At 35.9% G+C, this 15129-nt stretch overlaps 1 protein-coding gene and 1 long non-coding RNA gene across 4 annotated transcripts in view; one reads left to right on the top strand and one right to left on the bottom strand.

Annotated features, from left to right (window-relative positions):
- Positions 1-9229, top strand: part of LOC141697814 (exocyst complex component SEC3A-like) — a 30180-nt gene extending 20951 nt beyond the window's left edge. For 2 of the 3 annotated variants that reach the window (XM_074502358.1, XM_074502360.1), the window contains 3 exons: positions 7819-7884; positions 8035-8124; positions 8729-9229. In XM_074502358.1, the coding sequence (XP_074358459.1) occupies positions 7819-7884; positions 8035-8124; positions 8729-8839 (267 nt within the window). In that variant the 3' untranslated portion in view covers positions 8840-9229. The remainder of the gene's footprint in view (positions 1-7818; positions 7885-8034; positions 8125-8728) is intronic. The other variant, XM_074502359.1, reaches the window with a different exon arrangement.
- Positions 9230-11361: 2132 nt separating this feature from the next.
- On the bottom strand, positions 11362-14906 carry LOC141697378 (uncharacterized). Its single transcript, XR_012564686.1, has 3 exons — positions 14775-14906; positions 13936-13999; positions 11362-11450 (listed from the first exon to the last, which is right to left on the bottom strand). It is a non-coding gene; the product is annotated as an uncharacterized LOC141697378 (long non-coding RNA).
- Between the last annotated feature and the right edge of the window lie 223 nt (positions 14907-15129).

The following is a 15129-nucleotide window of genomic DNA, read 5'->3' as shown; positions in this document are numbered from 1 at the left end:
AGAACGATAGGAGATCGGTAATCGTAATCGCAATGCAGCATCTTCACTTATGAAATTATGTGTGCTGCCTGAATCCACTAACCGTAGGATCATTTTTTTTTGAGTTGTTTTTATCCCTGTGATAGCATGTATGGATATCTCAGGCTCTGTTGAAAATTCATCCTCCCCATCAGAGTCTTCCACCATTAGACAAAATATTCTTTTACATCGATGACCAGATGAGTATGATTCGTCACAATTGTAACAAAGCCGTTTTGCTCATCGTTCCGCCATTTCAGCCCTGGAAAGCTTCTTAATAAATGGACTTGTCACGCTACCCACACTTGATGCCTTAGAAGTACCCGAAGATGCTTTTTGTCCCATAGTCTTAGCTTCATGACGAGGTGTTGCCGACAAGCTTAAAAAGGCAGCCTTGCTAATATTCCAGGAAGAAGTAGTACATTGCACACTACTTTTGTTGGTGATTTGTGACTTTCTCTCAAAATCACGTGCTAGATTCATTGCAGTTACAAGATTAGGAGGGCCTTGCATCTCTACATCTACCCGTAATCCTTCATTTAACCAAGCAGTAAAGAAATCTATGTTAGAATTTCAAACTCTCCACCACCTTAATAAATATTTACAGCTAGTTTTTTAGTACATGTTGAATAAAAAGCACAGAAGCTGTGGTCAAACATTCATGCATGCACCAGCTAACACTGGAAGTAAAAGATTAGTATTGAAAATAAGGCAACAGCTGTTGAGTTGTAAAAGATCAAGGTTGAATCCTAGAAAAATGGTAGGCTGCTCATGTTATCTACAACTGAAGTACAGTAGTTGTGTATGAAAAGAAGATTAATTTGCAGGTGTCTAGAAGATGTAAAAGCTGCTATTAGTTACTAAGTGCATGCATGCATTTTACAGTCTGTATGTTAATAAATATAAAGAAGTCAGTAGTCAAAATATGTGGGCTATCTTGTAGTAAATATAGGTTATGTTAGCCATGACGTCTGGGTATTCAAGCCTATAAATATGGCTTTGCTGGTGTATTCCAAGTTACAATATATATTAAGTGAGAAATAGCAGTGATATTGAGAATTGTAGAGAGCTGAAGCTCCCTGAAAAAGGCTGTAGCCTTGTGTGTAATCAAGAAAAGTTGTAGCTTATTATTATTAATATATACAAGTGTGTGTTTGGTTTATAATCAAAAATATAAATATTTGATCAAGCCCATTCACGTTTCCAACAAGTGGTATCCGAGCCAAGGTTACGTTCGTGAAAAATGGCAAATATGGTACAACCCAACATTCCAAAATTGACGTCCACAAATTACGGGAATTGGAGTATCCAAATGAAGGTGTTACTCGGTTCTTACGATAATTGGGAAATTATCGAAAATGGGTTCAACGAGCCCGCTGATGCAACCGCTGAAGCAGCGCTTCCAAATGCCGAGAAGACGGCGTTAAAGGAGATCCGGAAAAAAGATAAAAAGGCGTTGTACACAATTATTCAAGGTGTTAATGAATCAACCTTTGAAAAAATTTCTGAAGCAAAAACGGCAAAACAAGCATGAGAGATTTTGCAAAAATCATTCCAAGGAGTTGAAAAAGTAAAAAAGGTGCGGCTCCAGGTGCTACGCGGGGAGTTCGAAAATTTAAAGATGAAGAATTCAGAAAATATTGGTGAATTTGTTACGCGTTTGAAAGCCGTGACAAATGAGATGAAAAGAAATGGCGAAAGTCTCGACGATGTTCGGGTCATGGAAAAACTCCTCCGTTCACTGACCAGAAAATTTGATTATGTGGTTACTTCTATTGAGGAGTCAAAAGATTTGTCAACAATTTCGATTGACGAGCTGGTAGGTTCACTTCAAGCGCATGAGCAGCGAATGAACCAGTATGATGATGCAAGCCACTTGGAAAAGGCGTTACAAAGTAAGGTGTCCATTGGTGATAGTTCTGGGAGTAGCGGTTTTGTACGTGGCAGAGGTGGCTACCGAGGTGGACGAGGTCGTGGAAAACAGTCTTTCAACAGAGGTCAGAATTCTGAAGGTTATCAACCATCTAGTCGTAGTCAAAATTTCAGAGGTCGTGGAAGAGGCGGATTTCAACAACGAGGTGACAAGTCTCAATTTCAATGTTATAATTGTAATAAATTTGGTCACTTCAGTTATGAGTGTAGAGCACCAAAGGTGGAAGAAAGAAGTCATTTTGCAGCAGCAAAAGAAGACATTGGCACTGCTATGTTCCTCACTTACAAAGGAGACGAGGAAAGCAAGAAGAATGTTTGGTATCTTGACTCAGGGGCCAGTAATCACATGACTGGTCACAAGGAATTATTCACGGAGATAGACGACACCATCAGCGGAGAAGTTACTTTTGGTGACTCGTCAAAGATTCCGGTGAAAGGAAAAGGTACCGTCACGATCATGTCAAAGAAAGGTGAAAAGAAATATATAAATGATGTTTATTATATTCCTGCATTGAAAAATAATATTATCAGTCTTGGCCAACTTGTGGAGAAAGGATATAATATACAGATGCAGGACAATTCCCTCATTATCAGAAATCAAGCTCGGGAATTGATTGCAAATGTGGAGATGTCAAAGAATCGTTTGTTTACGCTTGATATGCAAACGAATGTGCAGAAGTGCTTAAAGTCGGTCATTAAAAATGACTCGTGGTTGTGGCATTTGAGATATGGTCATCTTGGATTTTCTGGCTTAAAATTATTGTCAAAAACAAAGATGGTGGACGGTTTGCCAGAAATCAACGAACCAGAAAATTTGTGTGAAGCGTGTGTCAAAGGGAAGCAACACAGACAAAGCTTTCCTGTTGGAATATCGTGGAGAGCCAGGAGGCCATTGGAGATAGTTCATACAGATATAGCTGGTCCATTTGATATCCCATCACTTGGAGGTAATAGGTATTACCTAACATTTGTTGATGATTTTAGCAGGAAAAGTTGGGTGTATATCATCAAAGAAAAATCGGAGGCTCTTGATAAATTCAAGGAGTTCAAAGCACTGGCGGAAAAACAAAGTGGATATTATTTGAAGACACTCAGATCAGACAGAGGAGGCGAGTATACTTCAAACTTGTTCAAAAGTTTTTGCAGAGCACATGGCATCAATCATCAGTTGACAACAGCATATACTCCTCAACAAAATGGCGTTGCAGAAAGGAAGAACCGCACAATTCTTGACATGGCAAGGAGTATGGTGAAAGCAAAGCACTTGCCAAGAACTTTCTGGGCGGAACCCGTTCAATGTGCAGTTTATTTGTTGAATCGTTGTCCAACAAAAAGTGTAAGAAACAAAACTCCGAATGAAGTATGGAGCGGAAGCAAACCATCAGTTGGACATCTCAGAATTTTTGGGTGTATTGCTTATGCCCATATTCCCGATCAGAAAAGAAAGAAGCTGGATGACAAAGGCGAAAAGTGTATTTTTACCGGATATGACAAAAGAAGCAAGGCGTACAGACTCTATAATCTCCTGACGAAGAAATTAATCATTTCTCGTGATGTTGAGTAAAGAAAAGTTGCTGGTTTATTTTTCAATGGTGATGACGATGACAGTGATAACCAGAACATTGAAGATGACAGAGATGATGATCAAACTCCCCCACCAAGTCCAAATCAACAAACTCTTGGATCGACACCATCCACGGGAGGAAGCAGCAGTTCAGGGGGAGCACCACGAAAGATGCGGAGTCTGGATAATATTTATGAAGCAACAAGTCCGGTACAAAAATCCTTTGATTATTCCTTATTTTGCTTAATGGCTGAATGTAATCCAGTTACATTTGAAGAAGCTTCTGAAGAAAGGAAATGGAACAAAGCCATGGATGAAGAAATTGGCGCAATCAAGAAGAATGATACATGGGAGCTCACAGATCTTCTAGAAGGACACAAAGCAATTGGTGTCAAGTGGGTCTATAAAACCAAGACGAATCAAGATGGAGAAGTGGAGAAATACAAGGCGAGGTTGGTGGCTAAAGGCTACAAGCAGAGATATGACACTGACTATGACGAGGTATTCGCTCCAGTTGCAAGAGTTGATACCATACGGCTTCTGACAGCAATTGCAGCTCAAAACCAGTGGAAGATATTTCAGATGGATGTCAAGTCAACATTTCTAAATGGTTATCTCGAAGAAGAAGTCTACATCGAACAACCTCCAGGATATGTTCAGAAAGGCCAGGAAGATAAAGTCTACCGGCTAAAGAAAGCTTTTTACGGCCTAAAACAGGCACCGAGAGCGTGGAACACAAGGGTTGATGAGTATTTTCAGAAAAATGGTTTTGTGAAGAGTCCATACGAGCATGCTCTCTACACGAAAACAAATTCAAGGGAAGATATTATGATCATGTGCTTGTATGTGGACGACATGATCTTTACCGGAAATAACCCTGGTATGTTCAACGATTTTAAGAAGGTTATGACTAACGAATTTGAGATGACATATATTGGTCAAATGTCTTACTTTCTTGGAGTCGAGGTGAAGCAAAACAGAGATGGGATTTTTATGTCTCAGAAAAAATATGCGGAGCAGATTTTAAAGAAGTTCAGAATGGAAGAATGCAAGTCAGTGAGCACGCCAGCAGAACCGAGCATAAAGCTCAGAGTCGATTCAATAAGGCAGTCGGTAAATCCGACGTTGTTCAAAAGTTTGGTTAGAAGTCTGAGGTACCTAACTTTTACTCGTCCAGATATAATGTATGCAGTTGGATTGGTTAGTAGGTACATGGAGAAGCCGAAGCAAGATCACTTCATGGCAGCTAAAAGAATTTTGAGGTACATAAAAGGTACACTTGATCATGGCTTATTTTACACATACTCTCAAGATTCAAAATTAGTAGGCTACTCAGACAGTGATTATGGTGGTGACTTGGATGACGGGAAAAGCACTTCGGGATATGCTTTTCATATCGGTTCAGCAATATTTTCGGGGTCATCAAAGAAGCAACAGACAATTGCCCTCTCAACATGTGAGGCGGAATACATGGCGGCAGCAGCAGCATGTGCATGTCAGGCTATGTGGCTAGGCTACGTATTGGGCAAGTTAAATCTTGTAGAGGAAGGTCCGGTTAAAATTTACGTGGATAATAAATCCGCTATTTCCCTCGCGAAAAATCCAGTGTCCCACAGTCGAAGCAAGCACATCAATATTAAATATCATTTTATTCGAGAACAGGTAAATGATAAAATTGTGGAGCTGGTACATTGCAAGACTGAAGAAAATTTAGCGGACATTTTCACTAAGCCGTTGAAGCCGGACGTATTTGGAAAAATAAAAAATAAGCTCGGAATGCAAAGTGGAGTTTGAGGGGGAGTGTTAGAATTTCAAACTCTCCACCACCTTAATAAATATTTACAGCTAGTTTTTTAGTACATGTTGAATAAAAAGCACAGAAGCTGAGGTCAAACATTCATGCATGCACCAGCTAAAACTGGAAGTAAAAGATTAGTATTGAAAATAAGGCAACAACTGTTGAGTTGTAAAAGATCAAGGTTGAATCCTAGAAAAATGGTAGGCTGCTCATGTTATCTACAAGTGAAGTACAGTAGTTGTGTATGAAAAGAAGATTAATTTGCAGGTGTCTAGAAGATGTAAAAGCTGCTATTAGTTACTAAGTGCATGCATGCATTTTACAGTCTGTATGTTAATAAATATAAAGAAGTCAGTAGTCAAAATATGTGGGCTATCTTGTAGTAAATATAGGTTATGTTAGCCATGACGTCTGGGTATTCAAGCCTATAAATATGGCTTTGCTGGTGTATTCCAAGTTACAATATATATTAAGTGAGAAATAGCAGTGATATTGAGAATTGTAGAGAGCTGAAGCTCCCTGAAAAAGGCTGTAGCCTTGTGTGTAATCAAGAAAAGTTGTAGCTTATTATTATTAATATATACAAGTGTGTGTTTGGTTTATAATCAAAAATATAAATATTTGATCAAGCCCATTCACGTTTCCAACAATCTACTTGTTGATCAGTCCTTACCGTGGTTGCTCTTGTTAAGAGTGTTTGGAATTGTCGTTGATACTCCTCCACGGTACTTTCTTGTTTAAGATTTACCAGTTCTCGGGTTTTCGCTTAGTGGAGGACCAAAACGAAAAAGGCAATAGGATCTGAACTGATCCCATGTTATTTCTGGTTCCTCTTGCTTCAACTTGTATCCCCGGAGCCTCTCTAATTAAATGAAAAGCCGCTAGCCCCACCTTATCTTTATCTCCTATTTTCTGGTTAACAAAAATTGCTCACATCGATAACACCAACTTAGAGGGACTTCAGTACCATTATAGGATGGAAATTCCAATTTGGAGTACCTTGGAACAACCCCATGTTTGTGATTCTCATCCTTGGCTTCAGATTGCGTTTCTGCATCATTAGAATTTGCTTAAGTTTCTCCCACAGATTTTTCATTTGATCGCTGTGGTACTGCTAATGCACGCTGAATTGCTTGAATCCCTTCCCGTAACTCTCGAATCTCTTGGTTGGCCTTGTCCAACTCTTTTACAACGGACATCACTTGTTCGGTAATCTCCCATGACGAGGCTCTGATGCCAAGTTGTTATGGTCCCTGACTATGGATCTCGTCACGGGTCTATTACCAGGAATGGATGGATTGATTCCCTCTTAGAGGAACCTATCTTGCATAATAAAAGTTTTACTCAAGAGAACTCTTCAACTCTCCTTACACAACTTTTTATTGAATGAGTAATGAGTTTATTTCTTTCAATCGTCTCTCCATAAATAGGAAAGCAAGGTAACACACAATTAAGAGAAATACATAAATAGTGATAACTACAATCAGGGAACTATCTTTGACTCTACCTATGACTGAGGAACACAACCAAATCAATATAGCCATAAAATCAGCTATGACTTATTGACATAAAGATTTACTTAAAAACAAATTCCTAAAAAAAATTTAGAAATAAGAATGCGATCATATCTCTGAAATTACTCCAACAGTTTGCTTTTTTGCTTTTTTCTTTCTGTACTTTTGACCAAAGAATGCATCCACAACAAATTCATACTTCCCTCCCAGCAGTCAGTACACAGAACTTTGTGTTGGGGGAGGGAGGGGTCGTGTTCCAATATATATCACTGACATTAATATTTTATTTTTTTTCTTTAATAACACATATAATTGTGATAATTTTAAAATTTTGAGTTTTTACTTAAGTTGGAACCTTGCGTCTGAAGAGAAAAAACTATGAACCAGTTGCTATCAAGAAAATCGGATGTTTTTTTAGGAAAAAAGAGCTATTAGTCAAAACTAATGCTTCAAAAACTTGCAGTAAATTAAAAAGAGAATGGTACAAATTGAAGGAGAATGAAATAATTAAATAAAAGGCTAAGCAATCTACTAATTAGTATTATTTATTAACGTAAGCTCAAAATGTAAAATTGGTGGTGGGTTTCTGTATATTGCCTTGTAAAACTTGAAAAAAACAATACATCATCTACTGATTTTTAGTTTTTACCTAGTCTACCTGCATAGAAAAGACATGCACTTCCATTTTATCAACAGTCCATAAACATCTAAACTAAATCTGGTCACCAACGAAGGGACCCTCCCCCCTAGATCCGTCACTGCCTCCCAATGAAATGCATGTGAAACATTTGTCTTTTGAACACTTACAAGAGACCAGTTATCTTGACTGCAATTGTTACCAGGAAACATGGCAAATTCTGTAAGGTGCCTACAGTTAATGTAATGTTTTCATTCTTCAGGTCTAAACCATAAGGTTGCTCTGTTATATTCTTCTGAAACTTTTTATATGGGCTATGTGTTAGCTTTCTGAGTTTTAAGTTAATGAATTTCAGATCCCTTTCCAACTTGGATTGTCAAAAGGAGATCTGCGGAAGGTGGTAAAGTCCAGTTTATCTGGGGTAAGTAATTTAGTAAACTTTGACTTCAAATTTTGCACAAGTACTTTAAGAATTTGGAGATGACTGTAAAATGTTTGCTGCCGCCAATACATGTCTCAAGCTCCAGCCACTAGTCTTATAGATGCATTGCTAAATGATATGCTCCCACAGGTTGACAAGTCCATCACGGCAATGTATAAGAAGTTACAGAAGAACTTAACCTCAGATGAATTGCTTCCTTCTTTATGGGACAAGTGCAAGGTACAATGATTGTATATTCACATGCAGTTCACTTGAGCATGATATCTAGTTATAAGCTCAATTGATCTGAAAGTTGTAGTGCTAAATTGCTGATCTTCTCTTTCACCAATTACATCACTCAAAAAAGACACACTCATGTAAGTATAGAAAGTGCATGCATACATATTAGTGTGAATGTGATATAAATTTGAAGGCTATTTACTTGTAGGAATTTTAGGAGATACCTGGACTAGACAATTGTTAGGCAAAAGAGGTCAATAAGAGAACTTAGCTACATGTCATTAATAGTTAGCTATCTAATGCTTTACAAAAATAGTTAGCTAGCTAGTAGCTGCTCATTATTCGATCCAGTAGTAAATTATATGTTATTACTATTTGCTAATTTTTCTGATGGTTGTCTGGAACTGAATAGTAGTAGGAAATTTAATTTAAAAGTACAACTCATGTATACTGCTATATTTCTTGGAGAACCTTTGAGTTGACTGGTACAAAGCTCAGTTCAAATAGATATTAGATACCGATCCTTTTATACATCACTTTCCAAAACTGCAGTGATGGATACAATTTGTTTAATATTAGCTGACCAAAGTTTCAATTTCGACAGAGTGACTTTCTGGACAAGTATGATAGCTTTGCTCAGCTTGTTGCAAAGATATACCCCAGTGAACACATACCATCTGTATCAGAAATGCGAGACCTCTTAGCATCCATGTAGAGAGGAACTAACTTGTAGATTGGTAAAAGTCGATCCCAACAATTGTTTGTTCTTTCAAATATTCTGATCACTACCCGGTAACATGTTAAATCGGCTTCTTGTTTGCATTATTTTGTTCATGCCCATGTAATGACTATCTTAGAAACCACAATCGAAGTTGTTGCAGTTCGGGATAGAGGCAAACAGGTTAAAGTCCTCGGAGCATCTTCAACAGGAGAAACCCTCACTATTATAAATAATATGTAAACCCTTAGCTAAAATTATAACAAACCATTTCATATTGGTTAAATTTTTTGAATCTGTCAAGAGATGTAACAAATATGTAAACATAAATTTAATATTATAGCCGGTCTTATTGGAGCGCAACACCTTACACGTTCGGCAAATTTTACATAATCATTATTTAGCCAATCATTTTTCCTAATACCATTGGAGATGCTCTCACTCCCCCTCCCCTTTGCACAAATTTGTAAAATTTATATAGAGAAAAAGTTATTGCAATTTGAATTGAGTATAGATATGTTTTACTCACAACTATCGTCTTGATGTCGTCATATGTCAAAATAGCCTCGATAAATTTTTGCAACGACAAATCTCCTATAAAATACAATAATTAATAAATATTTATTCGTTGTTCTATAATACTTATAATCTCTATAATCATAACTATCTAAATAAACCTGTATTATAACTAGCATGAGAGAGTTATGTTGATTCGGTTATCGGTGCACAACAAGTATTATTAGTAATTATAAATTTTAAATAACATTAAATGAAAAGTAAAAATATTGTTACATTGTATATCTTATTCCAAAAATTCGGAATGAGATTTGAAGTTATCATTTAACAATGTTTACAAAGAAATCGGAAATTTGTTACATATAGTACATTAGGAAAAATGACAAGTCAATTTCTTTTTTAAAATTGGTCATAGACAACCGTTTGTAAAAATGACCGATGGCGAAGTTAAAAACATGTATTTGGCAGTTTTTTCGAACATAGACAACGACTAGTATAAGAAATCAATGTCAACATTCCTTTTCAACATCGTTTAATTAGAAACCGATGTTAAAAAATCTTTTAACAAGTGGGGGCATTATGTGCCGTATCTGAGTACCGATGTCGTATGCACTATTTCTAGTATTGCTTTGTGTGGGTGGAAGATAAATTTGAGGTCACAATTTTTCTGTAACATTGTTCTTCGGTTATTTGCAAGTCCTGACATGTATGAACAAGTTCAAGTCAGAGTTTCTCTAAAAAAATCAGTTCCAACTTGAATAGTTCAGTTCTAAACTGTACACACATATGCAATGCACACAGCATAACCTCTTAAAAGGTTTAATGAGGCTTGTTCAAGAATTGGTTCTTAATCTTAATCCAGAAAAAAGCCCTGCTAAAAATATAATCGATATAAATTTTAAAACCATATTAATAATACTGCAGTGAGTGCAGTCAGATAAAACTAAAGCAACATGCATGGTTATATCACATATAACTAATTTAATACTCATGTTTAGAAGAAGTAAAAGATTAACAGGCTAACCTAGTAGTCTCTGCTTCCTTCGCAGGATCCAAAATATCATTAAATATGTTTTCATTGACATTGAAGCTTTGATCTTGTGTACCCAATAGGTATATTGTTTTAGAGCTGGAACCACTAGAATTTTCAGAATCCTTTGCATTTACATCCTAGAAAATGTCAATGTCCATCTTCTTAGGCAGTTAAAATTCAGCCCAAAACCATACAATAACAACCTAAACAGTATGCTATTAAGAAGAGGTGCAATAAATAAGCAACAAATCACAATGGATATTATGTGGCCTGTGGCTGACCTCGTCATTTTTCTCAGTGACTTTCTTTCAAGTAGAGGCTTTATAAGTAGAAGCAACGGCACTGCTGAAAGAGTTTTTCTTTTGCTCCTGCTTTTTATGTATTTTTTTTCTTCGTAGTTTTGACCCCCTAGGTATCTGCCCAAGTTATGGAGCTAATAAATTTTGAAGTTTGCAAAATGATAAGCAAAAGCAAAAACAACTAGCATCTTTCAAACTACAATTTGCAACCATGGGCTATGAAGCAGTTTATAAGCAACATATTTCAAACAACCATCCAGACTTAAAAGAGTACCAGAAGCATCGCAAGAAGATACCATAAATTTATTACATCATGAATATTTTTCATCACTTTCTACTAAACAAAATAATGCTTGTATATTGTGATGTGTGCACCTAGGTAGCATACAAGGAGCTTAAATATATCGTTATTTAATCTTAGTAGAAAAGGTATTCATACTAGAAATGAAGGGGTGAAGAAAGGAAGGTACCTCCATCTCCATTAGTAAATGATACGAGATCAACAACTTCACGAGTATCTTAATCTTTCCCAGGCTTTACTCCAGTCATGAAATCCTATCAACAGCCAAATTTCTTAAAAAACAGTGGAATTTCGAATAAATCCTCAGTTCATCTTTATCATATGAAACATTCAAAGTTCACCTCTATATGCTCTGCATTCTTCACTAATGACTCCCTCCTGTTAGAGTAAAACTTTTTGAATATATGGCCTCATTCGTATTTCATAAGTAGAGCACCCCCGTGATTTCAACTTTTCGGCCTGCCCAGTTGCTTAATCAACATCAGATTACAAAAGAAAGAAAACATGATTTATTTCACTGCTGGGCATTGTACTAAGAATGCTACTGCTAGTTGCCAGAAGAAAATCTCTGGAAGATCCTCAGTCAACTAGTCTTGCCGAGGCCCAAAGAAAGATCCCCTTAAATATGATGCACTTTAGAGGTAATCAGCACAAACTCCAATGTACAATATTAGAATAGCAACTGATCGATTATTTAAAACTTAACTACCCTAATGTGTATCATTTGCTCATGTAAATTCGATGTAGAAGTAAAATGAGAATAATAAAAACCAACAGAAAGGGAAAACAGTGCCAAAAGGGTCTTTAAGTTGGAAAAAGGGAGTCTAAAACCATTAGGTTATGTACATTTGATATATAACAGTAATAAATGGACAAAGAAAAGAGCACTCTAGCTAGATGCTCATAGAATCGGATAAACAACAAATAACAAAATATATTTAAGAGATTTAAGCAATGTATTATAAGCTGAAAAGCTTACAAATCAGAATTGCACTTTAAAAAACTATTCATTAAAGTGAATAATTTAACTTTCATATGGGCTTGAGCACAATAAATTGTTTTTCTACAATGATGATGAACTTCATTCGTTCTAGACAGCTATACTTAATTGGCACATGAAGGTGAAGCCAAAAAAATATACTACTACTTCTCAGCTAATATGGTTTTCAGCGCATGTTGTATTCAAAACATATAAAACTCTTACAAAAACAATTATGTAAATATGAGCGTGTGCATTTTACAAAGGATATCATAAATTTTGAATTAATATCTTTTTTTCTTTGGACAAGAGTGTCAATTCTATATTGATGAATTTCTCAAGAAGGATAAACACACTCTTTGGATGTTGCTTCGTGCTACAAACTATTTACAACTTCAAGGGATATTTAAAATGATCCGCAACACTCTTGTTCCAAACACTCAGAAAAGTGTCCCGGAAGTAGAGCAAGATTTATCTAAATCTTTCGAGCATTGTTTAAAGGTTTTTTCTAGCAGCCACCATTTTCACCAACTTATTTTAATGTAAACTTTGTCAATTAGTTCGGGGAACAGAGCTAGAGCGTCAAAAGAATCCAAATGTCAATTTACGTACTAGGCTTTCACATGAACAGTTGGCATAAAAGAAGAAAAAGTTCAACGAGGTAGTGAACTTAAAGGTAGGCTTCCTATCATCTTCAACATGATTAACATCATTGGTAACAACTTGAATATATCTTCTAAGAATTTTTTCATATCATACTTGCGTTGTTTTTAGTTGATGTTCTTTCTAGAAAGAAAGCGGAGGCAGAAGATATATTCAAGTTGTTAATCGTACTAGTGATGATAATCGTATTGAAGATGATATGAAGCTTACCTTTAAGTTCACTACCTCCTTGAGCTTTTCCTTATGTTTTGCGAACAGTTTATGTGAAAGCCCAATATGGAATTGACATTTGTATTCTCCTAAAGCCTAGCTCTTCTCCCTGCCTCAATTGACAAAGTTTACATTAATAAAAAGGTAAGGAACATGTCACCAGTGAACAGGCAGTGAACATGGTGGCTGCAAAAAAAATCTTCGCACGATGCTTGAAAGATAAATCTTGCTCTACTTAGGGGACACTTTTAAGAGTGTTTTTCGAACAAGAGTATCAAGATCATTTCAAATAGCCCTTGAAGTTGTAAACAGTTTGCAGCATGAAGTAACATCCAGAGAGTATGTTTATCTTTTTTGAAAAGTTCATCAATATAGAACTGATACTTGTGTTCAAAGAAAAAGTTGGATATTAATTCAAAATTTATCATATGCTTTGTAAAATAATTTTACTAAGGTACTGGTGTCACAAATCCTATAACATAAACCTCAGTATGCTGGCTTTACTAAATTAAAGTTGATCTGTTTGATTATCAGTCATGGTTCTGATTAGACTGCATGCTAAAATGAAGCTTAGAATAGACTCCATTTGTCAACTTTGTAAAGATTAAGATTTTCACAGACCCCATAGATTCTATATAGAAAAAAAGATAAACGGATTACCTACTGATATGATACAATATTCACTCCATGGTATCCAAGGGAGGATCGAGTAAGGGACACTGAGTAAGGGACACTGAGGACACGTGTCCCCCAAAAATGAAATTTTAAGTGTTTTCACCTCTAAACCTTTCAAAAATATAAGTGCCCCTAAAAATTCTAAAATATAAAGGTATTTTCACAAAATTTGTTCATTGTCCCCCTAAACAAAAATTCCTAGATCCTCCCGTGCACGTATCTAACATATAATACCAAAATAGAAAATATCCCACGTAATAATTTTTACAATTAATCCCTTTAAAGCAAAATGAGTTGCAGGAAGAACATACTAACAACAGGAATTAAGAAAAACCTCATTCAGTCATTCAGTACATGGCATATAAAAAACATAATTATATTGAAGAATAAAAAAAACATCTTATTAATGAATGTTACCTTGCTATTTGGAGACTCCATTTCAATCATGGACATGTTTGAGCTTGTCGACATAATTGATAACCTGCATGCATATTTTTCATTAACATCTAAGAGGGGATGCCTATAAAAATTTACTATGTGATATCTGTAAACGGCTGTTAAATTTATAAAAATTTAACTGGAAATCAATTAGTAATATGAAAAAATACATAATTGAAAAATAGAGGATTATAACCTCCTGTGTACACTTGCAGAAAGCCTTTAGACGAGAATGAGAGCACGGTGCATATCTAGAATACTTTGAACAAGGTTTTGGAAGCACATAGCATTGAACACAAGGAGAGAGAGAGAGAGAGAGAGAGAGAGAGAGAGAGATATGATTCTCAAAACAACTAAAGTGAAATGAAATATATAGAATTTCTTTTTAATATATATAACATCTAAAAGATATGATGTCGTATGCACTATTTCTAGTACTGTAAGGTGTGAGTGGAAGGTAAATTTGAGGTCACAATCCTTCTGTAACATTTTTCTTCGGTAATTTGAAAGTCCTGACATGTATGAAAAAGTTTAAGTCAGAGTTTCTTGAAAAAATCAGTTCCAACTTGAATAGTTCAGTTCTAAACTGTATACACATGCAATGCACACAGCATAACCTCTTGAAAGGTTTAATGAGGCTTGTTCAAGAATTGGTTCTTAATGCCCTGCTAAAAAAATAATCGATTTAAATTTTAAAACCATATTAATGATACTGCAGTGAGTCCGGTAAGATAAAACTAAAGCGACATGCAAGGTTATTTCACAAATAACTAATTTAATACCCATATTTAGAAGAACTAAAAGATTAACAGGCTGACCTAGTAGTCTCTGCTTCCTTCGCAGGATCCAAGATATCATTAAAATGTTTTCATTGACATTGAACCTTTGATCTTGTGTGCCAATAGGTATACTGTTTTAGAGCTGGAACCACTAGAATTTGCAGAATCCTTTGCATTTATATCCTAGAAAATGCCAATGTCCACCTTCTTAGGAAGTTAAAATTCAGCCCAAAACCATACAAGAACAAACTAAACAGTATGCTATTGGGAAGAGGTGCAATAAATAACCAACAATATCACAATGGATATCATGTGGGTTGTGGCTGACCTCGTCATTTTTCTCAGTGACTTTCTTTCAAATAGAAGTAGAAGCAAGAAGAAAACCTCTGGAAGA

The sequence above is a fragment of the Apium graveolens genome, chromosome 11 (genome assembly GCF_009905375.1).
Source record: "Apium graveolens cultivar Ventura chromosome 11, ASM990537v1, whole genome shotgun sequence".
Lineage (NCBI taxonomy): Eukaryota > Viridiplantae > Streptophyta > Magnoliopsida > Apiales > Apiaceae > Apium > Apium graveolens.
The sequence above is the reverse complement of the archived record's forward strand: the minus strand, read 5'-3'. Positions and strand labels throughout refer to the sequence as shown.